This window comes from Genypterus blacodes, unplaced genomic scaffold (assembly GCF_046128005.1).
Source record: "Genypterus blacodes isolate CSIRO-AG114 ecotype Tasmania unplaced genomic scaffold, CSIRO-AGI_Gbla_v1 ptg000348l_1, whole genome shotgun sequence".
Lineage (NCBI taxonomy): Eukaryota > Metazoa > Chordata > Actinopteri > Ophidiiformes > Ophidiidae > Genypterus > Genypterus blacodes.
The window spans coordinates 368,701-395,919 of NW_027467132.1; the positions used below are offsets into that span (position 1 = coordinate 368,701).

The following is a 27,219-nucleotide window of genomic DNA, read 5'->3' on the forward strand; positions in this document are numbered from 1 at the left end:
AATAAGATGTAAATAAGAACCCAAAATGTAATCAGGAGTTATCAGTATGCAGTTAAGTCTAGAGGAGAGAGACTTGCTTTGAATTGGTGGCAGCTGGAAATGAAAGAAATGAAAGTAATCTGTATCTGTGAGCCAAAGACAGTCGGTGTGCCCGGGCACCGCTTCTCATGCAGCTTTATGTGATTTTACAAATCCTTGTCTTTTCTTTGACAGAGATCTGAAAGCTGGAAATATTCTCCTCGGGGATGATGGCTCAGTGCAAATTGCAGGTATTTCACAACTGCACCTTTCAGCACTTGTGACCCAGATCAGATATGAAAACGTAGATTAAACTTAACTTTAACATTCTCCCTCCCCTGCACACATTATTCATCGCTGTCACACAGTTGGCTTTGTGTGTGGCGCTGCGTTTTCATGTCCCTCTCTGTTCCCTTTCCATCAGACTTTGGCGTCAGTGCCTTCCTAGCCACAGGCGGGGACATGACTCGTAACAAAGTGCGCAAGACGTTTGTGGGAACGCCATGCTGGATGGCCCCAGAGGTCATGGAGCAGGTTGGTCCACACCACACACAATTTCATCTCATCAGGCAACAACAGACAAGAACAGCACACTGACAGGACAAATGCTTTATACACTGGAAGTAGTCTGTGCAATTTAAACAATTGGCTCTGAATTAGTGTCCATCTTCTGAACCGACTGGCTGTTTGTGGCCATGCTGCAACAAAAACAACAACTGAGAACACACAGCATGTCTAAGAAATGTGAACTCTACTCCATTAGTGTGAGATGAATACACTGATCTGTATAAAACAAGGATGATTTCTGATTCCTGCAGGTGAGGGGTTATGATTTCAAAGCAGACATTTGGAGTTTTGGGATTACAGCCATTGAGCTCGCCACAGGGGCTGCACCCTATCACAAATACCCCCCGATGAAGGTAAGACTACAGAGGAAGGATCTAACCTGACTTGAGCCTGTGTGTATGGCAAACTGCAGTTCCTTTAACTTCTCCCCCTGGTACAGTCCATCTGAAGTCAGAGCCCTGTGTTTGCGTCTGTAAATGCATTTCTGCTTTTGCCGTCTTCAGGTGTTGATGCTGACTCTGCAGAACGACCCACCTGCCCTGGAGACGGGCATCACAGACAAGGAGATGGTAAAGAAATATGGCAAATCCTTCAGGAAGATGATCTCCATGTGTCTACAGAAGGACCCTGAGAAAAGGTGTCCATTGTAATGTCTTTATAGTCTTTCACAACACATATTGTTTTATACTGGCTGTGTGTCCTGCAGTTGTTCTATCAGCAATCTACAGTACATAACAACAAAGACAACTGATGTATATAACATTTATTCTTTCTTGTCTATTTCAGGCCAACATCATCGGAGTTGTTGAAGCATAAATTCTTCCAGAAAGCAAAGGTAAGTGGTTGTTTCCCCTCTGCCTCTCACACTGGTTCAGTCTGTTGGTGAGTCAGCACCGTCTGTTTCAGGCACGGGCAGGGCTTACTGATGACTAAAGGTCTGTGCCTGCATAAGGGATTGGATCTGAATGATCCTAGTTTAGCCTTTGTGTAGAACCATATGAACCCAGAGATGTTATTAATTCATTTTGTTAATGTGAAGGTTTGAATTGGCTGTGGTTTTTGTGTAAAGCGTGCTGCTCACTTGGCTGCGGCTCAGTGTGTCTGACCTAAGCTGAGGTCATTCAGCATTCAGCTATTATTCACCATGCAGTGCTGCTTTTAACAAAAGCAGAGATATTCAGTCTAACTCCAGCCTCTGGCCAGCTGCCCTAGGAACTGGAACAATGAGAGAGCTTGCTCAGCATGTCACACAGCCCAAACTTGGTTTGCAGGACATAACCCATGTCAGCAGCAAGACCTGCAGTACTGTATATTTGCACTAGAGGGCATGTGTGTCATTGTTTTAGTTTGAATCACCTGTTGCCCCATTCAGCACATCACACACATGATTACTGAGTTTCTGTCCAGCACCGTCTCATGTGAGAACATCGGTCATCCATGTATTTTACATTTTAATGTAAAAGCAAAGTTGTCTATTTGAAGGTGATGTGCTTGTTGAATGAAGTGAAGCATGTTGTGTATTTCCATTCACCATTAATGTCTTCCCTCTCATGACAGACCCACGAGTATTTAAATGAGAAGTTACTTCAAAGAGCACCAACAATAACAGAGAGGTCGAAAAGGGTAAGAGACACAACAAGGCTTCATTTTACTCATCACATAGTTTTAGTTGAATACACATAAAGTCTGTATGCGTGTGTGTGTGTTAGGTGCGTCGTGTTCCAGGTTCCAGTGGCCGGCTGCATAAAACAGAGGATGGTGAATGGGAATGGAGCGATGATGAGCTGGATGAAGAAAGTGAAGAGGGCAAAGCAGCTGTGGCTGCATTAAGGGTGAGATGAGACACGTTGTTTCTCGTACGTAAGCACAATTAATGCACTCTGTTGTTTTACTGTACATGTCTGCTCTTTTAATCTCACTATCCGTTGACTTGTCATGTCTGTGCAATAGCATGTTGGACTGTTGTTTCTCCACTGAGTCTCCTATATGTTCTGTCTGATGGCGAAGGAGCAGCAGGTGAAGCCTGTTAGCAACCAGAGGCGACAAGTGCGCTTCTCCTACCCACTCGAGCTGCCTGCGTCCAGGGTTGTCCTTTTGCCACCATAATACAGATGGCGTTCCCCTAACAAGGAAGGGCTCTCTACACAGAATAGCTAGGAAGCGAGAGTGACAGTAAAGGAAGAGGAAAGAGTAGATGACCTTTGTTGGTAATGTCAGGGTGTTGTGTAGATAATGAAGTTTATGTTCTGTTCTCTTCATTTATCTGGTATCGGTTTAGAGGTCCAGAGTCTTGTGAGGGCAGATAAGCAGCTTCCGTCTCAGATAGTGGTCATATAGTGGAGACTTTGATGTTTCATTATAATATTTACGTCAGACAATCACCGGCCATCTAAATTACACAACGGGTCGACTGAACGCAACGACCCACAGCCAATTTGATGTCAGACTTAAGTTTAAGCTCCATCATTTTAGCAGAATTCTACTTTCAAGTTGGGACACAAGCATCTTTTATAAACAGGGAGATACTTCATAGCCAGATAAGCAACTATGCAATCTACAGAGTAAACACAGTGAGGGTCACCTTTCCTGGAAGCCATCTGTATTTCCATTTCTCTTTCTAAGTCACTTTTAAAAAAATTGTACTCACCAAATCATAATCAACACAAGGCAGATTACTTATCAATCATTGGCGTGAACATCAATTAGAGCACTAATATCCAGTGAGAAATTCCAGTTTATCTCAGCTGCTGCCACGCTGCTTTGTTATTTGCTGCTTTTCCTCTGACAAACTGAACTTAAAACACCAAGGAGACTGAAGGAGTTGTTTTGGCCCAACACCCCATGAACACTCTCATTCGGATAATTCGGTTTGTTTTTTGGCTTCAATATCCAACAATAAAAGACTCCACTAGAGGATGGACCCAGGCTTTTTAGCTGTATAGTATTGTTGCTCTCCTGTAAAGGCGAGTCTGACCATGCAGTAGCCTTATCGGACCCAAACACTGGATTCCTGGGCTGATGTGATTTCAAACATCAGCCCAGATGCCACATGATCCTCCCGTCAAGTCAGTTTGTCCTCCTGTCGGACCGCGGGCGTCTGCCTGGCCTCCCTGCTGCTGGGAGTCGGTGTGAACTTTCCTTTGCAGCCAAACAGTTTGACCATGTAACAGTGTGACTTCTCTCTGATTTTATATTCACTGATTCTGCTTTTCAGCTTTACAAATCTAAACCCCCCCCAACAAAAAACCTGCAACGTTACAGTGAATATTTTCACTCGTTTATGACTCAGTTATCAGCGCCTGGTCACAAAAGGCTAATTTGTTCTCCATTCAGCTTAAGCTTTGTTATTGTAGAAGATTTTTGTATTCCTCTTCTATTAATAATTCATCTGAAAGGCGATGATAAATTCAGCGGACGGATAAATGAGGAAAGTAAACGAGTGAGCCTTCTAAACTACTTCCTTTACACTCTGTGTGTTCTATTCATCTGTGAGTGCAGTTTGTCTCGCTGCAGGCATCATATGGATACTCCTCTCTGAGCATTCCTCACTTTGATCTGCTTTTCACAGTCACCAAGAGTGAAGGAGGGATCGCACAACTCAGAGGTGAGGTTCAAAACCAGATCTGATCACTGATACACTCGTATGAAGGATGAGCATGAGTTACAGATTCCATCGGGTTTTCCCTTAGGTGTTCCAGGCTCCGGAGCAGTCAGGTAGTCATCTCCAGCCCACGGCCGCTGCTCACGCAGAGCTACCTCAGGCTGTAGGCCAGGCTCCACTGCAGCCCACACCAGTCAACACTCAATCCGCTGGCCAGGCTACGTCTCCCACGCCAGGCACACCCACCGCTGCTGTCCTCTCACAGGTCAGGTTTGCCTTCATTGTAGTCAAACAGCTCCAGCTTAGGTGGGAGATCATGGTGTGTTTAAATGGTCAACATGGTCTCGGCTGCATTCAACCTTTGTATCATGGTGTTTATCTGTTTCCTTAGGTTCCAACTGGTGCAGCTGATACTTCCAATGCTCCCATTAGTTTGGTATTAAGGTTAAGGTGAGTTTCATAAACAATTACCGTCTCACACACTGAAAAATGTGATTTCCAAACAAATTATTATTCCACATTTTATACTTCTGATCTGGTGTAACTTTCCATCTTCTCTATAGGAATTCAAAGAAGGAGCTAAACGACATCCGCTTTGAATTCATGCCAGGGAGAGGCAAGTGGGATTTTATGATTAGCCATCAGTTTTGTTGTCTTGTCAGGCGTGTGAATGTCAGGCGGACCCAGTAGTTCCCTAGATAAGATAAGGCTTACCTGGTCCCCTCTTTGGCTAATCAGTATGAGAACTCAGCTGATTCGACATAAGAATTCATTAATCATTAGACCGTGGTTACGATCTGCTTCTTAATAATTGATTTGTTTATCTAAGCTAAAATTGTCTCTGTTTTCACCTATGTGTTCTTTTCTCTCTCTCTCTCCCCTCAGACACAGCAGACGGTGTCTCCCAGGAGCTTGTGTCTGCAGGCTTGGTGGACGGGAGGGACTTAGTTATAGGTCAGTGATGACCACACTTCATACACACATTATTCTATATATGAGGAGGTCGTATGCTTGACCGGCCCCAATTTTCTTTGAGAACTCACGCGGCAATAATTTGCAATTATATGAATCTCAATTTTTCTTTTCAGTTGCTGCAAATTTGCAGAAAATAGTCGACGAGCCTCAAGCCAATAAAAACGTCACTTTCAAACTGGTGAGTGTAACCATCTGCACTCAGGTCTCTCTTGGCAAACAGATGAGATGTTAAAGGGGTGTAGAAGAAGATCCATGAAATCAATGATGTAAACATGTGGTTTAGTACTTCACAGTTAAAATTAAATGTGCGTTCTGTTCTACACAGGCTTCTGGAATCGAGGGATCTGAAATACCAGACGACGGCAAATTGATGGGCTTTGCTCAGCTCAGCATTAGTTAAAATGTTATTCTACCTGGGACCGTGACTTGCCTAAAAAATGTGAAAATAAAAAAAAAATAGTTTAATGCATTTTTCCTTTCTATGGCTGTAAAGAAACCACTACTGCCAAAGAAAACAGTACCGTTTTTGTCACCCATAGGATAATACAACACCACCTGGTTGAATTGGGTGGCTTGCTGAAGTATCAGAACGTATAGTATAAGAATCACTCAAAGAAGTTTACAGTGTATATGTAGAAGGATGCAAGTATCTGCAACAAACAGTTTTGGTCTCCTTTTCGTTTTTGTTCTCTAATATATGATGCATTTGCACAATCTGAACTAACGCCCTTGAATCCCGGTAAGTGTAATTAATGCCTTATATTCATCATAACTACTGAATGCACGTTTTGGGTTCACCCCCAGTTACCATATGTTGTCTGAAATGTACAAATGTGGTTTCAGTTACGGAAGTTTAAGTTTTTACTTTTGAGAAAAATGTTGATATGATGTGAGATGCAGATTGGTGAGAGTTCTGGAAAAAATGTCCCATTAGACTTTGAACGATTTCACGTCGAAGAATGCTGATAAAACCTCTGCAAATGTACATGCACAGCAATAGCAGCAGTGTCGGACTTTAGCCGCTTAAAAAACAAACTTTTATCTCAAAGAAATTCTGAGTAAATGTCAAAAGCTATTTCTGAATTAAACCCATCATATTTGGATGCAATTTGCCACAATAGAAGAACTTCAATAGCTTTGATCGCCTGGTGTACCACCGGTGTTAGCGCTCCACAGCTTGAGAACTCGCCGCTCCAACGTCATTACGCAACAAAACAATTCCCGCTGTTCCACATCCAAATGGTTGTAAGGTAAAAAGTTTTACAACGGCTTGAACTGAAACCACAAGTGTTGTATGCGCAAATGTCTGTCTGTGGGTATTACTTTGTGTTTGTTTGGAATCCGTTTCTCAACTTCTTAAACAGAAAAAATTAAGTGCATATTTGTTTATGTGGATGGAAAACTTAAGTACTTGATTTAACCTCTAGTGTGTAAATATAACATTTGGCTTTGATTTGTTTTTATACTGGTTGTTTCACTCTTGGCCTTTGTCTGTCCTATGACACGATGGTGGAATGTTGTGCCGCGCGAAAGAAGAAACACATTTGGCTTTGAATTTCCGCCTTCTGTCTCGTACGAGGCTCATTTACATGCCGCTCATGAAAACAAATTTAACTTTTCACTTTTTGCCTTTTGAAAGGTTTGAGTATATTTTACAGTGGAGCCACAACTGTCCTGACACACTGCTGAATGCTTGTCCAATGTTAACTCCCCCCAAAAATGTGTATCTCATTCTTAATAATACCAAAAGCAGGCTGTAGCTTTATGTCACTCACTTCTGAAGTCATACAGCCGCTGCTTCGTGTGTTCTCCATTTTGTCGTAAATGAAAGGGGGATTTTGTGAAATGCTCATCTGCAATTGTTGTAAAAGATCAGTAATGTATTTTTGTTTGGATTAGAAAAAAAAAAGCACAGCAGTACCGATGTCACAAACACTCTAGATGTTTAGTTTAAATGAATGTGCATTATTGATATAGTTTAGAGATGAGTGTGCATCATTAATTATTGACAGCAGTGGTAAGTTCACTCAAACTCCTGCTGTAACAGTTCCAACTCAGATGCCAGCAGGTTTTTACCATTTATTTTTCTCGTGTAAACATGTCATAACCTTCTGAAGGCCATTCTGAATGAAATGCAGTCAATCCCTGCAGATAAACCTGAACGAATTTTACGGTAGCCTTAAATTCAAAACGACCAAGTCTCTTTGTCGACGCTCGTCAAGGTTTTGATTCAGATAGTTGTGTCTTTGAAATGTAGTTCCTGTTACATGTGAGGAGATCTGAACTCAAACTAAACGGGTGCGTCTGTCATGCGTTCTCCTCAAAGGGGAGCAACATGGTCACCAGTCCGATGTTACTCCAATTTTCAGAATTGCAGTATTTGGTGCCATTTTCCTGGTGTAGTCTGCATCTGTGGACAAGTACAGGATAGGTGTGTGTGTGTGTGTGTAGAAGTGTCTGTGGGCGTGTGTGCGTGCGCATGTGTGTATGTGTGTTGATTGAGCCCTGCTTCTAACCAGGTTGAAGATTTAATGACTGTATTCTGTTCCCCTCTCCACCATCTCTCCTGTCTTGCTTGTGTGTATCATAATTTAACGATGCTGTAGCAGACGAACAGATGACCCTGAGAACCAGTTTTGTCGAGGCAATAACTCAAGGCTGTAATATATTTCAATTTTCCACCTGTTTTTCATTCTTTCATTTGCTCTGTTTTGGATCATTTTGGAGTTCAAGGCATGTCTCTTGATTATTTTTAATCAATAAAGAAATGAGCATATCAGCCTATTACTCTTTCCACTTATTGTATTTGTCACTGGATTTTAAATGCATTTCTCTGATGATTTGGTTCACTAGCACTACAGTATGTGTCTGCTCACCCTACTGTTGATCATGTCCTTTTTCTTTACCTCCACCAAAGGAGGTTATGCTCCGTCTTGTGTGTCTGTTGGACATCAGGTTGGACCTCAATCCAGGGAAGAAACCATCAGGTGGCCTGATGATGGTGCCCATACCTCTTGTTGTTGTTCCATTTTTTTTATAACCATTGCCTGACCACACACATCAAACATCCAAGATCAAAGATGTGTTGGAAAGCAGTATGGTGTGACTTTTTGCCCCATTACAACACTTTGTGCTTCGGGACCATTTTGACCACAGGAGCAAAGAAGTTATAATATAAAATAAAACACACCCAAAGTTCAATCAAATGACTTCAAATGTCTTCTAATCATGAAGATCATCGTATCAAACAACCCCTATCAATTTCAGACCATTTGATGAAAACACATTTTATCAACTTTTTTAGTATTGTGTTGTCAATACGAGGCTCACTGCACGTGTGCAGTCACTGGTTGAGCAGTTTAAACATTAACATCAGATTAGCTGAAGATGTCTCTACTTGTACCAACAAGTAGTGACATATGCACAACTGCAGTGCTTGTGTCAGGGGAGAAACCAGTATGAGCGGCTTTGCACAGATCCTAAAGGAGATCGGAGAGTTTGGTTTGTTTCAGAAACGCTTATTGTTTGTAATATGCTGCCCTATGATTTTTGCAGCTTTTGATGGAATTGGTCAGGTATTTACAGGTTTAAATTACCCACATCACTGTAACACCGACTGGATATTGGCTCTTGGCCCCAATCTGACGTATGAGAAACAGAGGAATCTCACCATCCCTGTGAACAAGGATGGAAAGTTTGAAAGCTGTGAGATGTTCACACCTGTGGATTTGGACTTGGAAACGATAGAAGCATATGGGATCAACAGCACCACAAATTGCATAGATGGATGGGATTATGAGACACCAACAGGTGCCTCCAGCATTGTGACAGAGGTATGTAAGTGACTATTTGTTTGGCGGTGATGAAGAGTAACATAGTAAGGATCGTAGTTAATGCTGTTTTTGGCCACTTTGTTGCTTCAAAAGTTTATTGACTTAACTTTGATAAATTGATTTTACATTATACAGTCATGTAGCAAAACACCACAGATAGTCTCTTGGTTTCAGTGATCATCATTACATTACATTACATTACGATCATTTGGCAGACGCTTTTATCCAAAGCGACTTACATTATATTACCACCCTTCGCAGAGGGGGGAGCAATTGAGGGTTCGGTGCCTTGCTCAGGGGCACCTCGGCAGGGACTCGAACCGGCAATCACAAAGGCAATCACACACTCATAATTATCATGCAATGATTCTTGGCTTTATGGTTTGAGAGAAAACTGTTCACATTTATAAATTCATAGAACTTTAGTTTCTGATGGAGGGGTTATTTCTTTGGAAAATAAGCACCTGTTATCTATAGAAACGTGTAGACATTTGAAAGATTAATTTTTGCTTTAAACCAAAGTTTTCCTTTTGATTTCTTCCTTTCTGTTCCTCTGCTCTTTTCATCCTCACTCCTCAGTTTAATCTGGTGTGTGACAGGAGAGGTTTGGTTGAGACATCACAGTCCATCTTTATGGCAGGGTTTCTTGTTGGAGTACTGGTGTTCGGGGCAATGGCTGACAGGTATGGACCCATAACACAGTAACAAGGTATGATATCTGTAATGAACTGAAAACTTTTCATAGTTCTTCTGTCCTCTTTACAGGTTTGGTCGGCTCCTCATGGTCCTGATTTCAACCTTTTTCTCGCTGTTATCTGCAGTGAGTACTGCTTTCTCACCCCACATCTATGTCTACACGGCTCTGAAATTTGCATCTGGGGTTGCAACTGGTGGAAATAGTGTAAATTTATTCGTGATAGGTAGGTACACTGTTGAAGAGCCGAACACTATAAATAAGCACAGCTACATTTCAATTCAGATTTTTGTTCTATTGCTATTTTTTAGTTGCTCTAAGTGGTCATATGAGCCCTAGTTACTGTGCATGTTAGGACACATGCTGGTACAGAGGTAGCCATATGGTTTCTTCCCTTTATTAATAAGACAATTGAATCTGAAAAGAGCTGTGACAGTTTCCATAAAAGTTTGTACACTTTCAAGGAAAGGCGTGAGCCTTTTTTCTTGAAACTCATACTGGGTAGGACCTGCCTTTACTCTAAAAACAAAACATGTTGGATACATTCTCAAGATGATATGAATGATATAATTCTCTAACTACATTTGACGAACAACCATGGATATTGTGGGACATCTGGAGAGAAACCATGCAGGCCACCTGAACATCCTTGTACGTTGTGCCTATGCCACTAGATACAAGGGCCCCTAAGAAAATTTGTGCTTTGGTGCAAAACTTCTCTCGCGTTGACATTCCAGAGGGGATCTTGACAGGGATGATGTAACAGAGATCTCTGCCAAAGCCGGCGATAGCTGAGGTCTAGGGCATAACGCACATCAACTGTTCCTGTTCAAATTTCTGTTGTTGGCTAACAGGAGTGGAATCCAATGTGGTATTCTGTCTCTGTAGTTGATCCTCAGGGTACGAGGTGCTGTCTTTGAGGCTCTTCTGCTCACCACGGTTGTAAAGAATGGTTATATGAGTTACCATAGCCTTCCTGTCGCTAATTTCCTGTGACCTCTACGCGGCATTTCTGACTGAATGTATTTGTGATTACTGTCTGAATCCTTTGAAGCTGGAGAGTGGAGCGCTTCCTCTAAGCTTGCCTTTTGCACCATCACCTACGTCGCGTTTTTCCCTGTTGGACTGATGTTGTTGGCGGGTGTTGCCTATTCCATTAGCAACTGGAGGATTCTGCAGCTGGTTTTCTCCAGCCCGCACCTCCTGCTCCTGGGCATCCTCTACTGGTTAGTTGTCACTTTATTTTCAAGATGCTTTTCTCCAACACCTTTGCTAGGAAAACATACATTTTCTATGAGACTTGATGATTCCGGATGATTGAAATAGGTTTCTCCCAGAGTCGGCCCGCTGGCTCATGACTCAAGGCAGGAAGGAGGATGTGCGAAAGGAGGTCCAGAGGGCAGCAAAGGTCAACAGTAAGAAAGGTCCCAGATGATCTACTAGACATGGTGAGCAGAATCCTTCTCTAATCTACAATTACTCTAAATATTAATTACATGATCTAAAACTGACAATGTTGTTGTTTAGCTGGAGGATCATGCTCCATGCAGAAGAGGAAACATGTTGGACCTCTTCAGGTTATCATATCTGAGAAAACGTACTCTCATTATGGGCTACGTCTGGTAAGTTTGTCATTTCTTCATTACCCAAATTGATACAATCCAAATGTCACTTTCTTTCTCATCCAATGGTGCAGTACCCTGTCCAAATATATAGGATAGGCTGTCACTGATCCTCATAGGTCCCTGTATTCATGTGTGACTAAACCACACCCAAGAGCCATTAATACAGTATTAGAATGTACCGAAAATATCTCATCCACTCTGTTGATAGGTTTGGGACAAGTATGGTATACTATGGACTGAGCCTAAATGTTGGCGGTTTTGGCCTGAACATCTACGTCACACAGTTTGTCTTTGGTGTCACAGAACTACCTGCACATCTGCTCACCTTTTTTCTTATTGAGCGCATGGGGAGGAGAATATGTCAAGGAGTGTTCATATTCTTTGCTGGTGCTGCTTGTCTCGTGACTCTCGCTATTCCGACAGGTAAATTGCAACTATAGAAATCTTTTGTAACCTGCGACACACAGCCATGTGTGTCTCAGGTTCCAAAAGATACCCATGATTATGTGATGTCTGTGTGCTTCATTTATTAGACCTCCCTGTAGTGATAACAGCCTTAGCTGTGCTCGGGAAATGTGCTGCCACCGCTTCGTTCTCCTTAGTCTATGTATACACTGCAGAACTCTACCCAACCATTTTAAGGTAATGTCTGTGTTTTGTTTATTTACTGGTATTTATTTACCTATTAGATTTTTGATAAATCTGTGTTTGTTGTAATTGCGTGCTATGTCTTTGGCAGACAGAGCGGTGTAGGTGTAAACTCCATGTGTGCTCGTCTGGGGGGCATCCTGGCTCCACTCATCAGGCTCCTCAATATTTACCATCCCTCCATCCCCATGCTGATATATGGTATTGTCCCCGTTACTGGTACGGCTTTGTGCATGCTGTTGCCTGAGACCCTCAACATGGAACTTCAAGATTACACAGAAACCATGTGAGTTGATAAGACCTCTCATCAGTGTGTAAATCAAATCAACAATATTTATTCTTCCTATTGTTTTGAATTCCAGAAAACCTGCAAATGGGACCAATGATGAAGAGGAAAAGTCAATTAAGAGCACGAAATTGTAAATATTTTTTTTACAGAGATAAGTCCAATGCAACTGCACAAAACAAAAGGAGTTTAAAATTCACAATTTTCTGTAAGAAATTGTGTTATTTGAAGAAAATGCAAGTGTGCCAATACTTTTGGCCAGGACATTAAAACGTTTCTTGATCAAAGACAATTGTTGTGAAATCTTATGCCTTTCAATTTCAAGAGGTCAATCCTTGTAACCAATTATATAGATGCTATATATATACTACGGCCGAACAATGTATCACATGTTTATTGTAATAATATAATTATTACAGAAATAAAGAAAGACAGACGGAAATAAATGTAGCTTTACAAACTTGAACCAACGTCTTTTCTTGAAATTTATTGTTTTCCTTTTAAAGAGCTCTTTTTTAAGTATCATTTCTTTATTTTCAACTCCAGGGACACAGCACAAGTTGTGTAACAGCTGGGGCAAAGTCATCTGGCTTCTGCAAGCCCCAAGTAATGTAGGTCACTGATTCTTGAGAGTCGGGACAAAACACTTCTTGAAAAACATTTTTTGAAAATGTACACTATATTGATTAGAGTTATATATTCATGTAGATTAAGATCTGTGCTATTTAACCATGTAAAGGTGCAGGCTGGAGGTTAAAACACATTTTTAATAAATTCACATGTTTACCTTAAAAACTTGATTTGTGTCAACTACATCAGACACACTAAAAGTATATAATTATATAATTATTATAGCCCAACAAGAATCTTAAGTTCTGATGTATGTTGTAATAGTGTTTAGTTACTCTTATACGCAATAAAATATAATATATAAACTAACGGCTTAATTTCACACTGTTATGAATACACAGATTTCTAAAAAATTGCATTTTCAAACTTTATCTTTTATTTTGCCACTAAAGAAAAAAAATCCTTAAGGGAATAAGACACAAGAGGGTGTCGATCTGATGATCCTTTATTACTTTAACAACAAAAACTGAAGAAAGAATTACAAAAACATAAATCTGAGGTTGCTGATGAAGATCTGACGGTGTTGACAGGAAACTGAAGGAGTTGACAAAATTGTATTTGGATTTCTAATTAATGAACAAATGCTTTTTTAAACAGATGGAAGTGACAATAGATTAATAAATAACAACTCCTTGTCTTATACTGAACATATTTTTCATTAAACTGAAATAAACAAACTGTAAATACAGCGTTTCAAACTATAACAAATTGCACCGTTTCCAACTATTATAAACTATAAGTGAAGAAATGTAATTAAGCTAACAATCAGCCATAGGTGCTGCTGCAAAACATGGCATACTTCAAAACTAGGAAAAAGAAGAGAGCAGGAACACACGTGTTGAGGAGGTGCTTACATTGAAAAAACACACTATGCTTTAAAGCATGAATGCAGTCACACAAGGGACTTATGCCTTGAGCAGCAGGCGTCGGACATGCTCACGCTCTATGAAGTCCATCACATCAGGGGCAATACTGTAGATAACTCTTGTTCTTGATTGGACTGGTGATGCAATTCCCATTAATTTCACTATGATGTCTTGAACTGGGCAGAAACAGACATCCTTCTTGCCACACTTGGGCTTAACCTTTGCTGTTGGACCATGGGGATGCAGAAATTCCACTTTCACATCTTGATGCTCAGTATCCACAGCAATGGTCTTGGAATCAGATGTTTATTTACTTAACATGACTGATTGATTGATTGGTTGATTGACTGATTGACTGATTGACTGATTGATTGATTGATTGATTGATGTAAAATCTTAAAGGTGCAGTGTGTGTTCCTACAACCAGATGTTGAAAACATACACTGGCTTGTGCAGACAAAATCAATGTCCAGTGGAAGTAGTGGGAGATAAGACACAGCCATTACAACATTCTATTCCTTTACTATGTTCGAAAATAGTATAATATTGGCACATTAAGCGGTTATTGGTGGATTTGTCAACTCCGTCAGCTTTACATGTCAACTCCGTCAGACATAAAACCTGACGGAGTTGACTCTGACGGAGTTGACGAAATGGCATGTTTTTTCCCTCTGCAGAAAAAAACACTGCAGCTAGCTAGCTAGTTTTTTGGCTATTGCTAGCTGTCTCCATAATCTCAATAAAATACTTTCATTGAATCCGATATGGTTTATTAAAAGGTATCATAACAGAGAGATGGTGTTGACATGCTCCAGCTGTGACCATAGGAAAATTGACATTGTTCATCTAAAATATCAAAAAATGTCAAACATACCAGACAATGTGTGGCATTGATGTATTCACCACAGCCAGGGGAATGAAAAGGGACCCTCAGGGATATAGCTGACCATGCTATTGCCCGATTTAATGAGGTTTATGACAAAATCTGACGGAGTTGACGGAAACAGAGGACAACTTTGATAGGCAGATTTCTATGGAAAATATTTTTAGATGTTCATGGCATGCATTGTTTTATACATTCATAACCCTTATGTTTGATTTGATGTAAATGTTTTCACAATTGTAGAGGTTTTTAAAGATTTTGGGGGCTGGTGAATATTGTGACCTCTTGCTGAGGACAAGAGAAATAACATGGGCCGTCTAACCACTGGTCATACATTTAAACAAATATCCCTCAAAAAAGTAATTATCTATGCTAAAACAGAACATCAGTATTCACAATTCCTTTAGATCTAACTTTGTGAGTATGTCAATCATTATTAATTTATTTATTTTTGATATAAATAAGACTTGTCTATGTGGGACATGTTTTGTCCCGACTCTCAAGAATCAGTGAGGTACTTTATGTAATCGTGTTATAGCTTATCAGAGTAAGTGCTTTAAACTGGTCAAAGGTTTACATGCTACAAGTCTCTTCTCAGACAAAAAGACCAACACAATAAAAAGAAATAATCACAAGCGGCTTTCGCTGTACAGCAGCAAACCTGGTGCAATACAAAACATCACAGCCTATGGATATACTGAATTTTGCTGAGGCAACAAGTTGACAAGTTACTGGAAGAGTTTAAACATTAGCTGGATCACTGTGACTACACCTAGCTGGATTTTTATCCCCCACACTGCACTTTGAGGAGGTATCAGTATGAGCAGCTTTGGACATTAACCTACATGTCACCCTCCTTCCTGTAATCAGTTTGATCTGGTGTGTGACAGCAGAAGTTTGATTGAAGCATCACAGTCCATATACATGGCAGGGCTTCTGGTTGGGGCGCTAGTGTTGGGGACAATGGCAGACAGGTAATGACCCAAAACACATCCACTGCCATCTACAGTGACACTTAAAATGTACTGAACCTTAACCTATCAATCAAATGCTATAGAGATATTTGAAGAAATATCACATTTTCAAATAAAACTAATTTGAACTGTTCTCCTTTCCTCTTGATAGGTTTGGTCGGCGCTTTGTAGTCCTGCTTTCAATCTTTCTCTTACTGTTGTTTGGTGTGAGTGCTGCTTTCTCACCCAACGTTTATGTCTACATGGCTCTGAAGTTTTCAGGTGGCTTTTCAGTTTCTGGGATCATTGCCAACTTGTATGTCATAGGTTAGTAGTACAGTGTTCAAGACACACACTCACTGCTGAAGTTACTGAGTGTTTATATTAGGATATATTGTGTAATGACAGTCTGACTCTTTTGAAGGTGGAGAATGGACTGATTCCTCTAAGTTTGCTCTCTGCACCATTGTCTGCCACTCCTTCTCCTCTGTTGGACTGATGTTGTTGTCCGGTCTTGCATATTGCATTCGCAACTGGAGGATCTTGCAGCTGGTTCTCTTCAGCCCTCTTCTCCTTGTCCTGATAGTCCTCTACTGGTCAGCAACTTTGCAAAATTTTCTAGATGCTAATCTCCAACACCTCTGCCAGGGCATCTGTGCCCAATTTAACCGGTTCTTTGTGATCTTGGACGTATATTTGCAATAGGATTCTCCCAGAGTCAGCTCGTTGGCTAATGACCCAGGGCAGGAAGGAGGATGTGCAAAAGGAGGTCAGGAAGGCAGCCAGGGTCAATGGGAGGAAGGCCCCAGAGGATCTACTAGACATGGTGAGCATAATTATCATCAATTACATGATCTACAACTTTGACATCAACCACAACGGCTGGAAGTCACATGTACATTGTTTAACAATGACATCTCAATTGTTTAGCTGGAGGTTGACAGTTCATCCAGAAGACGTAACATGTTGGACATCTTCCAGTTAGCATATCTAAGAAAACGCGCTCTAATTATGGGCTACATCTGGTGAGTCTGTCTTTCTTCATGGATCACGTGTTCTCATCCAGTTCATCAGTACATTCTATGGATACACAGTGAAACTCAACAAGATAGTTGAGTTTATACAGAGATTAAATCCGGTGAATCTCCACCAGTCAGTCAGGACTGAAGAAGCGGCTCGGATGAGGAGCGAGAGTCTTTACTACCAAGTCCAGTTACCTAGGAATCAACTTTCTTTTTCTTGGTGTCAACTTATTAAACAGAAAATTGTGGATGTTATGTTGTCATTTTAAGGGTACCAACACTTTTTTTTGCCACATCTGTAGGTGATCCAAACCCCAAATTCTGTAAAATTCTGTGTTTAATTGTTAACTTAAAAGCTTGATTCTGTTCATTTTATAGGACCCTACAAGCGCTTCCAATATTACAGTACATTTGTAGAGACAGTGAAGATATCTCTTCTACTCTGTTAATAGGTTTGGAACAAGTATGGTATAATATGGACTGAGCCTGAATGTTGGCGGTTTTGGCCTGAACATCTACCTCACACAGTTCATCTTCAGTGCTGCAGAACTTCCTGCACGTCTGGGCACCTTGCCTCTCATCCAGCGCTTTGGTAGAGGAATATGTCAAGCAGCGGCCCTATTTCTTGGTGGTTCTGCTTGTCTCCTCCTCCTGGCTATTCCTAAAGGTAATTTATAACAATAGAGCTCCTTTATAGGCTGGTATACATAATTATATTTTACACAGTAGATTTACCTATGTTTATGTGATCTTTCAAAAACATTCATCTATCAGACCTCCCTGTAGTGGTAACAGCCTTGGCTGTCGTGGGGAAATTTGCTGCCACCGCTTCGTTCTCCGTAGTCTTTGTATACACTGCAGAACTCTACCCAACCATTCTAAGGTAATGTCTCTGTGGTATTTATTTATTGATATTTATTTACTTATTAGAGTTTTTGTAATGCCATGTTGATAGTTATTGCCTGCTTTGTCCCTGACAGACAGAACGGTATAGGTCTAAACTCCATGTGTGCAGACACAAATGTGTTTTAATTGTCTTTATCACAGAGATAAGACCAAGGTAACTGATAGAGGGTATAACTGGTTGTTAAAGACAACATGTGTCTGTAGATTCTTTCGATATCAAAGGGTTTCACATTTCACATTGGACCAGTTTAGATTCTGTAGGTGAAGAATCAATGGAATTTTTCCCCCTCAAGTCCTGGTTAAATCAATTACTTTATCAGATTTGGGATGATGAACATTTCCAAACATTTTTGCACATACCAATCCAGTATGTGTTTCATTTTTATGTCTGTGTAATAAACTATGCTACACACAGCTCTTCAAATAGACTGATGTACACACACACACACACATACACACACACACACACACACACACACACACACACACACACACACACACACACACACACACACACACACACAAATGCACTATGTATTTCAGTTAGCTTGTTAGAAACAAAAAGTTTCACCAATCAGCTAAAGATTCTGGGCTGCACGTATTTTTTGACAATCAGAAAAGTCTATAGTGGGTCTTTAATAAATAAGCACAAAGTATAAGAGGTCCTTATCGAATAACATTGTATTGATTTGTTGCCAAGAGATCAAGTTCACTGCTGGGACAGTTTAAACATTAGCAGGATCTGTCACGTTGGATGTCTTGATATACATTTGGACTCATCAGTCTCCCACACTGGACTCTAAAGCGATACCAGTATGAGCAACTTTGCACAGATCCTGAGAGAGATTGGGGAGTTTGGTTTGTATCAGAAATGTGTAGTTTTTTTAACATGCTTTCCAGCTATGTTTGTAGCTTTGGCTTCCATTGTCCAGGCATTTACAGGTTTAAATTATCCACATCACTGTAACACTGGCTGGATATTGGCTCTTGGCCCCAATCTGACATATGAGAAACAGAGGACTCTCACCATCCCTGTGAACAAGTATGGACTATTTGAAAGCTGTGAGATGTTCACACCTGTGGATTTGGACTTGGAAACGATAGAAGCATATGGGATTAACAGCACCACAAGGTGCATAGATGGATGGGATTATGAGACACCAACAGGTGCCTCCAGCACTGTGACAGAGGTATGTAAGGGACTGAAAAGTATTATTTTTTTGGAGTTCATGGCCTTTGTGTTGCTCCAAAGGGTTTCTGACTTAACTTTGTTAAATTACTTCCATAGTTGTTTTGTGTTTGTTCTCTTAGTGCTGGCATCGTACTATCCTCAAAGCTTTCAATGACTATCTACAGCAGCTAAAACTAAACTTCATCGTACAAATGTGGATTATAAAACCAATCAGTGAACCAAGAGAAAGTTTGGTAAAAAAATTTCAGGCAATTTTATTCAAGCAAACCTACAGGTTACAAATTGATTTAATTCAGTGCCAGTAGATTAATTGTTAATTATTTAAAGTGTATTAAATGAATTGACAAAGTCAGTCTCTTGATTTCATTGATCATCATATCATAATTCTGGGACTTGGGCTCTGTGGTTTGAGGTAAAATTGTTTCTAAATTCTGTCATTGATATTTATTTATCAACTCTAGCAAAAACACAAGTGCACATTATTTCCTTTGTGAAGTCGCATTTGTATCAGATGTGAGTGCTTATTTCTTTGGAAAATAAGCAACTGTCACCTGTGGAAACAAGTTATAATAGTTAAAAGATTAAGTGAGATGATGAATACACCACTCCCTTCCCCTTTTGGTTCTGTCTCGGTTTTGTAAACACATAAAACAGAGTTTGGGATTTTTTTGGTTTGAAACTGAAGTATTCCCTTTGATTTGTTTCTTTCCATTCCTCTGCTCTTTTCATCCTCACCCATCATCAGTTTAATCTGGTGTGTGACAGGAGAGGTTTGGTTGAGACATCACAGTCCATCTATATGGCCGGGTATCTTGTTGGAGCATTGGTCTTTGGGGCAATGGCTGACAGGTATGGACCCATAACACAGTAACAGGGTATGATATCTGTAATGAACTGAAAACTCTTCATAGTTCTTCTGTCCCCTGTACAGGTTTGGTCGGCGATTTGTGGTCCTGATTACAACCTTTATCTTGCTGTTATCTGCAGTGAGTTCTGCTTTCTCGCCCCACATCTATGTCTACATGGCTCTGAATTGTGTCTCTGGGGCTGCAGTTGCTGGACTTTATGTTAATTCATTTGTGTTAGGTAGGTACAGAGTTAAAGGGTTAACTGCTTTTAATAAGCACCACTGCATTAAAGTTAGTGGTTTCATTGTATTCATTGAATTGTATTCTCTTGTCAACAAGGCATTTCTGACTGTCTGATTCCTTTGTAGCGGGAGAGTGGAGTGCTTCATCTAAGCTTGCTGTCTGCAACATCGCCTTCTTCTCATTTTACTCCACTGGACTGATGTTGTTGGCGGGTATTGCCTATTCCATTGACAACTGGAGGATCCAACAGCTGGTTCTCTTCAGTCCTCTTCTCCTGCTCCTGGGAGTCTATTTCTGGTCAGCGTCTACTTAATTTTCTTGATGCTAATCTCCACCACCTTTTCCAAAAATAGATGACTAGAACATTTACATGAGGCTTGATGATTCTGGATGATTGAAATAGGATTCTCCCAGAGTCACCTCGCTGGCTCATGACTCAAGGCAGGAAGGAGGATGTGCGAAAGGAGATCCAGAGGGCAGCAAAGGTCAACAGGAAGAAGGTCCCAGAGGATCTACTAGACATGGTGAGCAGAATCCTTTTCTAATCTACAATTACTCTAAATATGAGTTTCCTGATCTAAAACTGTCAATGTTATTGTTTAGCTGGAGGCTCATGCTCCATCCAGAAGAGGAAACATGTTGGACCTCTTCAGGTTATCATATCTGAGAAAACGTACTCTCATTATGGGCTACATCTGGTAAGTTTGTCATTTCTTTATTACCCAAATGGATTCAATCCAAATGCCACTTTCCTTCTCATCCAATGGTGCAGTATCCTGTCTAAATTTAAAGGATTGAAAGGCTTTAAAGGCTGTCACTGATTCTCTCAACTCTTCCACTGATGATAGGTTTGGGACAAGTATGGTATACTATGGACTGAGCCTAGATGTTGGCGGTTTTGGCCTGAACATCTACCTCACACAGTTCATCTTTGGATTCATAGAACTCCCTTCACACCTGCTCACTTTTTTTCTTGTCCAGCGCATCGGTAGGAGAATATGTCAAGTATTGGTCTTATTCTTTGCCGGTGCTGCTTGTCTTGTGAATCTCGCTATTCCGACAGGTAAATTGCAACTATAGAAATCTTGTGTAATTTTGTACACACAGTCCTTTAATGCGCAGTAGATGTACCCATGTTTATGTGATGTCTGTGTGCTTCATTTATCAGACCTCCCTGTAGTGATAACATCCTTAGCTGTGGTGGGGAAATTTGCTGCCACCTGTTCTTTCGCCACAATCTATCTTTACACTGCAGAACTCTACCCAACCACTCTAAGGTAATTTCTCTCTGGTATTTGATTACTGATATTTTTTCAAAGCCATGTTTGTTGTAATTGCCTGCTATGTCCCTGGCAGACAGACCGGTATGGGTCTAAGTGGCATGTGTGCTGGTGTGGCGGGCATCCTGGCTCCACTCATCAGGCTCCTCAATATTTTCCATCACTCCATCCCCATGCTGATATATGGTATTGTCCCTGTTACTGGTGCGGCTTTGTGCATGCTGTTGCCTGAGACCCTCAACATGGAACTTCAAGATCACACTGAAATCACGTGAGTTGATAAGACCTCTCATCAGGTGTGTAAATCAACTGTTGAAAGAATATTTATTTTTCCTATTGTTTTAAATTCCAGAAAACCTGCAAATGGGACCAATGATGACAAGGAAAAGTCAATTAAGAGGACAGATTTGTAATTCATTTTTTTACAGAGATAAGCTCAAGACAACTGCACATACCGAAAGGTGTTTTTATTTCACAATTTTCTGAACAAAATTTTGCATTATCTGGAGAAAATGCTAATATATTTCGCCATGACATTAAAAAGTTTCTTGATCATAGCCAATTGTTGTAAAATGTAATGCTATACCTATGCCACAGCTGAACAACACATCACATTTGTATCGTAGGAAGTAATTTGTGCCATGTGTCTATCATAGAATGCTGTGATATAATTACTTAAATAGAGACAGACATAAATAAATGTGGCTTTACAAACCAGATCCTTAGTTTAATTTGTGAAATGTATTTTTTTTTATTATAAAGAGCTCTTTTTTAAATTTCATTTCTTAGGGACACAGCACAAGTTGTGAAACATCTGGTGCAAAGTCGTTTGGCTTCTGCAGGCCATAAGTAATGTACTTTGTGCAATCGTGTATTTCAGTTAGATTGAGTTAGAGTTAGGCTGAGGCCGAGGGTGGCCGTTGCCGGCGCACTTGCCGGTGTCGGCTAACTTTTAACGATAGGCTAACTTTTTATTTCATTTCATTTTTTTTGGAATGCCATTGTCGATCGCGATCGACGTATTGGGCACCCCTGAATTACATGATCTAAAACTGTTTAGCTGGAGGATCATGCTCCATCCAGGAGAGGAAACATGTTGGACCTCTTCAGGTTATCATATCTGAGAAAACGTACTCTCATTATGGGCTACATCTGGTAAGTTTGTCATTTCTTTATTTCCCAAATGTGACTGATCCCTGATGTCCCTGTATTCAAGTGTGACTGAACCACACCCAACAGCCATCAATACCACAGTATTTTTGTAGTGACAGTGAAAATATCTCTTCCACTAAGTTGATAGGGTTGGGACAAGTATGGTATACAATGGACTGAGCCTAAATGTTGGCGGTTTTGGCCTGAACACCTACCTCGGACAGTTCATCTTTGGACTCACAGAATTACCTGCACATCTGAACACCTTTTTGTATTGGTAGGAGAATATGTCAAGTAGTGGTTGTATTCTTTGCCGGTGCTGCTTGTCTTGTGACTCTATCTATTCCGACAGGTAAATTGCCAGTATAGAAATCTTTTGTAAGCTGAGACACACAGTCTTTTAATGCGCAGTAGATTAACCCATGTTTATGGGTTAGGGTCTGTCTGTGTGCTTGATTTATCAGACCTCCCTGTAGTGATAACATCCTTAGCTGTGCTGGGGAAATTTGCTGCCGCCTGTTCTTTCTCCTTAATCTATGTATACACTGCAGAACTTTACCCAACCATTGTAAGGTAATGTCTCTGTGGTATTTATTTATTGATATTTATCTAGTTATTGGAGTTTTTGTGAAGCCGTGTTTGTTGTTATTGCGTGCTATGTCCCTGGCAGACAGAACTGTATGCGTCTAAACTCCATGTGTGCTCGTGTGGCGGGCATCCTGGCTCAACTCATCAGGCTCCTCAATATCTACAATCACTCCATCCCCATGCTTATACATCACAAGTTGTGAACAGCTGTTGCTTTAAACTGATCAAAGATTTACATGCTGCCACTCTCTTCTCAGTCAGAGAAACCAACAAAATATAAGGAAATAATCAATCTGAATTTTGCTGAGGCAACAAGTTGGAAGTTCACCACTAAAAGAGATTAATCATTCGCAGGATCACCCTGACTACACCTGGCTGGATTTTTTTGCCCCACACTGCACTTTGAGGAGGTATCAGTATGAGCAGCTTCGGACAGATCCTGAAGGAGATTGGGGAGTTTGGTCTGTTTCAGAAACGCTTAGTGTTTGCATCATGCTTCCCTACTATTTTTACAGCTTTTGATGTAATTGGTCAGGTATTTACTGGTTTAAGCTTCCCACATCACTGTAACACCGACTGGATATTGGCTCTTGGCCCCAACTTGACTCATGAGAATCAGAAGAATCTCACCATCCCTGTGGACAAGGATGGAAAGTTTGAAAGCTGTGAGATGTTCACACCTGTGGATTTGGACTTGGAAACTATAGAGGCATATGGGATCAACAGCACCACAAAATGCATAGATGGGTGGGATTATGAGACACCAGCGGGTGCCTCCAGCATTGTGACAGAGGTAAGTGACTCAAAAGCATTACTTGTCTGGAGATGAAGGACCAAAGTTAACCAGCTGTACTGTGCCATACATTATAATGCCATTTCTGTGTTACATGGCCACAATGCAGTACTACAAGCAAATGTATAAACACTTACTTTACATTAACCTACATGTCACCCTCCTTCCTGTAATCAGTTTGATCTGGTGTGTGACAGCAGAAGTTTGATTGAAGCATCACAGTCCATATACATGGCAGGGCTTCTGGTTGGGGCGCTAGTGTGGGGGACAATGGCAGACAGGTAATGACCCAAAACACATCCACTGCCATATGATAGAGATATTTGAAGAAATATCAAAGTTTTAAATTAAACTAATTTTAACCGTTCTCCTTTCCTCTTGATAGGTTTGGTCGGCGCTTTGTAGTCCTGCTTTCAATCTTTCTCTTACTGTTGTTTGGTGTGAGTGCTGCTTTCTCACCCAACGTTTATGTCTACATGGCTCTGAAGTTTTCAGGTGGCTTTTCAGTTTCTGGGATCATTGCCAACTTATTTGTGATAGGTTAGTAGTACACTGTTCAAGACACACACACACACCAGTGTTTATATTAGGATATATTGTGTAATGACAGTCTGACTCTTTTGAAGGTGGAGAATGGACTGATTCCTCTAAGTTTGCTCTCTGCACCATTGTCTGCCACTCATTCTACCCTGTTGGACTGATGTTGTTGTCCGGTCTTGCATATGGCATTCGCAACTGGAGGATCTTGCAGCTGGTTCTCTTCAGCCCTCTTCTCCTTGTCCTGATAGTCCTCTACTGGTCAGCAACTTCTTAATTTTCTAGATGCTAATCTCCAACACCTCTGCCAGGGCATCTGTGCCCAATTGAAACGGTTCTTTGTGATCCTCGACGTATATATGAAAAAGGATTCTCCCAGAGTCAGCTCGTTGGCTAATGACTCAGGGCAGGAAGGAGGATGTGCAAAAGGAGGTCAGGAAGGCAGCCAGGGTCAATGGGAGGAAGGCCCCAGAGGATCTACTAGACATGGTGAGCATAATTATCATCAATTACATGATCTACAACTTTGACATCAACCATTACAGCTGGAAGTCACATGTACATTGCTTAACACTGACATCTCAATTGTTTAGCTGGAGGTTGACAGTTCATCCAGAAGACGAAACATGTTGGACATCTTCCGGTTAGCATATCTAAGAAAACGCGCTCTAATTATGGGCTACATCTGGTGAGTCTGTCTTTCTTCATGGATCACGTGTTCTCATCCAGTTCATCAGTACATTCTATGGATACACAGTGATACTCAACAAGATAGTTGAGTTTATACAGAGATTAAATCCGGTGAATCTCCACCAGTCAGTCAGGACTGAAGAAGCGGCTCGGATGAGGAGCGAGAGTCTTTACTACCAAGTCCAGTTACCTAGGAATCAACTTTCTTTTTCTTGGTGTCAACTTATTAAACAGAAAATTGTGGATGTTATGTTGTCATTTTAAGGGTACCAACACTTTTTTTTGCCACATCTGTAGGTGACCTAAACCCCAAATTCTGTAAATTCTGTGTTTAATTGTTAACTTAACAGCTGGATTCTGATAATTTTAAAGGACCCTACAAGCGCTTCCAATATTACAATACATTTGTAGAGACAGTGAAGATATCTGTTCTGCTCTGTTAATAGGTTTGGAACAAGTATGGTATACTATGGACTGAGCCTGAATGTTGGCAGTTTTGGCCTGAACATCTACCTCACACAGTTCATCTTCAGTGCTGCAGAACTCCCTGCACGTCTGGGCACCTTGCCTCTCATCCAGCGCTTTGGCAGGAGAATATGTCAAGCAGCGGCCCTATTTCTTGCCGGCTCTGCTTGTCTCCTCCTCCTGGCTATTCCTAAAGGTAATTCACAAGAATAGAGCCCCTTTATAATCTGTTATACACAATTATTTTTTACATCGTAGATTTACCTATGTTTATGTGATCTTTCATAAACATTTATTTATCAGACCTACCTGTAGTGATAACAGCCTTGGCTGTCCTGGGGAAATTTGCTGCCACCGCTTCGTTCACCTTAGTCTATGTATACACTGCAGAACTCTACCCAACCATTCTAAGGTAATGTCTCTGTGGTATTTATTTATTTATTTATTTATTTACTTACTTACTTACTTACTTACTTACTTACTTACTTACTTATTCAAGTTTTTGTTATGCCATGTTGATCGTTATTGCCTGCTATGTCCCCGACAGACAGAACGGTATAGGTCTAAGCGGCATGTGTGCTCGTGTGGCGGGCATCCTGGCTCCACTCATCGGGCTCCTCAATGTTTACCATCACTCCATCCCCATGCTGATATATGGTATCGTTCCCATTACTGGTGCGGTTTTGTGCATGCTGCTGCCTGAGACCCTCAATGTGGAACTTCAAGATCACACTGAACTCACGTAAGTTGATAAGACCTCTCAACAGTGTTTAAATACTAGTTTAAATGAATAACTGTTTAAGCAATGGTATTTCATTTTCTTCTTGTTTTGAATTACAGAATACCTGCAAATGTGACCAATGATGAAGAGGAAAAATCAACACAGAGCACAAAATTGTAATTATTAAAAACACAATATATCCCCATTTGTTTTAAATTAGGAAGGAAGACTGAAAACTCATGTGTGTGTGAATTTGTTGCTCAGTTGAGGAGCCTGAGATCTCTTTTAGTGGATTTGTATTTGTACTGCACAACTTTTGTTTTGATAACTGAATTATACAAAAAGCTGTATATGTATACTTAATACTACTGTGAATTTATGTGACATTACTTAAACAAACAAAAAAATAAATCTGTTTTGATTGTCTTTATCACAGAGATAAGCCCAAGGTAACTGATTGTGGTTCTGGTTGTAAAAGACGACACACACACTCACATTTCACATTGGACCAGTTTAGATTCTAGAGGTTAAGAATCAATGGATTTTTTCCCCCCTCAAGTCCTGGTTAAATCAGTTACCTTATCAAATTTGGGATGATGGACATTTGCATACATTTTTGAACATACCAATCCAGTATGTGTTTCATTGTTATGTCTGTGTAATAAACTATGCTACATACAGCTCTTCAAATAGCCTGATGTACACACACACACACACACACACACACACACACACACACACACACACACACACACACACACACACACACACACACACAATGTATTTCAGTTAGCTTGTTAGAAACACAAAGATTCTGGGCTGCACGTATTTTTTGACAATCAGAAAAGTCTATAGTCGGATTGTAATAAATAAGCACAAAGTATAAGAGGCCCTTATCGCATAACATTGTATTGATTTGTTGCCAAGAGATCAAGTTCACTGCTGGGACAGTTTAAACATTAGCAGGATCTGTCACGTTGGATGTCTTGATATACATTTGGACTGATCTGTCTCCCACACTGGACTCTAAAGCGATACCAGTATGAGCAACTTTGCACAGATCCTGAGAGAGATTGGGGAGTTTGGTTTGTATCAGAAATGTGTAGTTTTTTTTATCATGCTTTCAAGCTATGTTTGTAGCTTTGGCTTCCATTGTCCAGGCATTTACAGGTTTAAATTACCCACATCACTGCAACACCGACT

The 27,219-nt window shown here is 40.6% G+C and overlaps 4 protein-coding genes and 1 pseudogene across 7 annotated transcripts in view; all 5 read left to right on the plus strand.

Moving 5' to 3' along the window:
• Positions 1-7,945, plus strand: part of oxsr1b (oxidative stress responsive kinase 1b) — a 31,588-nt gene extending 23,643 nt beyond the window's left edge. Inside the window, exons 5-19 of one of the 4 annotated variants that reach the window (XM_076138063.1) lie at positions 214-269; positions 443-552; positions 837-938; positions 1,089-1,222; positions 1,372-1,420; positions 2,143-2,208; positions 2,295-2,417; positions 2,593-2,670; positions 4,154-4,189; positions 4,275-4,451; positions 4,578-4,636; positions 4,750-4,802; positions 5,072-5,140; positions 5,275-5,339; positions 5,487-7,945. In XM_076138063.1, the coding sequence (XP_075994178.1) occupies positions 214-269; positions 443-552; positions 837-938; positions 1,089-1,222; positions 1,372-1,420; positions 2,143-2,208; positions 2,295-2,417; positions 2,593-2,670; positions 4,154-4,189; positions 4,275-4,451; positions 4,578-4,636; positions 4,750-4,802; positions 5,072-5,140; positions 5,275-5,339; positions 5,487-5,561 (1,252 nt within the window). In that variant the 3' untranslated portion in view covers positions 5,562-7,945. The remainder of the gene's footprint in view (positions 1-213; positions 270-442; positions 553-836; positions 939-1,088; positions 1,223-1,371; positions 1,421-2,142; positions 2,209-2,294; positions 2,418-2,592; positions 2,671-4,153; positions 4,190-4,274; positions 4,452-4,577; positions 4,637-4,749; positions 4,803-5,071; positions 5,141-5,274; positions 5,340-5,486) is intronic. The other 3 variants (XM_076138064.1, XM_076138066.1, XM_076138065.1) reach the window with 3 other exon arrangements.
• Positions 7,946-8,459: 514 nt separating this feature from the next.
• On the plus strand, positions 8,460-12,659 carry LOC142988872 (solute carrier family 22 member 13-like; annotated as a pseudogene).
• Positions 12,660-15,490: 2,831 nt separating this feature from the next.
• LOC142988770 (solute carrier family 22 member 13-like) lies at positions 15,491-17,633 on the plus strand (the record flags this gene model as incomplete). The annotated part of the gene is given in 8 exon segments (XM_076138025.1): positions 15,491-15,600; positions 15,752-15,906; positions 16,004-16,175; positions 16,285-16,405; positions 16,510-16,604; positions 17,054-17,268; positions 17,376-17,484; positions 17,582-17,633. Coding segments are annotated over 8 exon segments (1,029 nt in total), but the record flags the coding sequence as incomplete, so codon positions are not given.
• A 689-nt stretch (positions 17,634-18,322) lies between these two features.
• LOC142988873 (solute carrier family 22 member 13-like) lies at positions 18,323-21,748 on the plus strand. Its single transcript, XM_076138185.1, has 10 exons — positions 18,323-18,697; positions 19,445-19,548; positions 19,631-19,785; positions 19,916-20,087; positions 20,194-20,314; positions 20,394-20,488; positions 20,639-20,853; positions 20,959-21,067; positions 21,147-21,341; positions 21,423-21,748. The coding sequence occupies exons 1-10, from the start codon at positions 18,323-18,325 to the stop codon at positions 21,481-21,483; spliced, it is 1,602 nt and encodes a 533-aa protein (XP_075994300.1). The 3' UTR covers positions 21,484-21,748.
• A 1,480-nt stretch (positions 21,749-23,228) lies between these two features.
• On the plus strand, positions 23,229-26,041 carry LOC142988842 (solute carrier family 22 member 13-like). Its single transcript, XM_076138131.1, has 9 exons — positions 23,229-23,603; positions 23,781-23,884; positions 23,989-24,143; positions 24,230-24,401; positions 24,509-24,629; positions 24,734-24,828; positions 25,277-25,491; positions 25,599-25,707; positions 25,843-26,041. Exons 1-9 carry the CDS (start codon positions 23,229-23,231, stop codon positions 26,039-26,041), a joined length of 1,545 nt encoding a protein of 514 aa, XP_075994246.1.
• The last annotated feature ends 1,178 nt before the right edge of the window (positions 26,042-27,219 follow it).

Coding starts and splice junctions, on each gene's coding strand:
- LOC142988842 (XM_076138131.1), top strand. CDS start 23,229: ATGAGCAGCTTCGGACAGATCCTGAAGGAGATTGGGGAGTTTGGTCTG. Junction 23,885..23,988: donor TGGGGGACAATGGCAGACAG/GTAATGACCCAA, acceptor TCCTCTTGATAG/GTTTGGTCGGCGCTTTGTAG. Junction 25,492..25,598: donor CCTCCTGGCTATTCCTAAAG/GTAATTCACAAG, acceptor TTTATTTATCAG/ACCTACCTGTAGTGATAACA.
- LOC142988873 (XM_076138185.1), top strand. CDS start 18,323: ATGAGCAACTTTGCACAGATCCTGAGAGAGATTGGGGAGTTTGGTTTG. Junction 19,549..19,630: donor TTTGGGGCAATGGCTGACAG/GTATGGACCCAT, acceptor TCCCCTGTACAG/GTTTGGTCGGCGATTTGTGG. Junction 20,489..20,638: donor CTCATTATGGGCTACATCTG/GTAAGTTTGTCA, acceptor CACTGATGATAG/GTTTGGGACAAGTATGGTAT.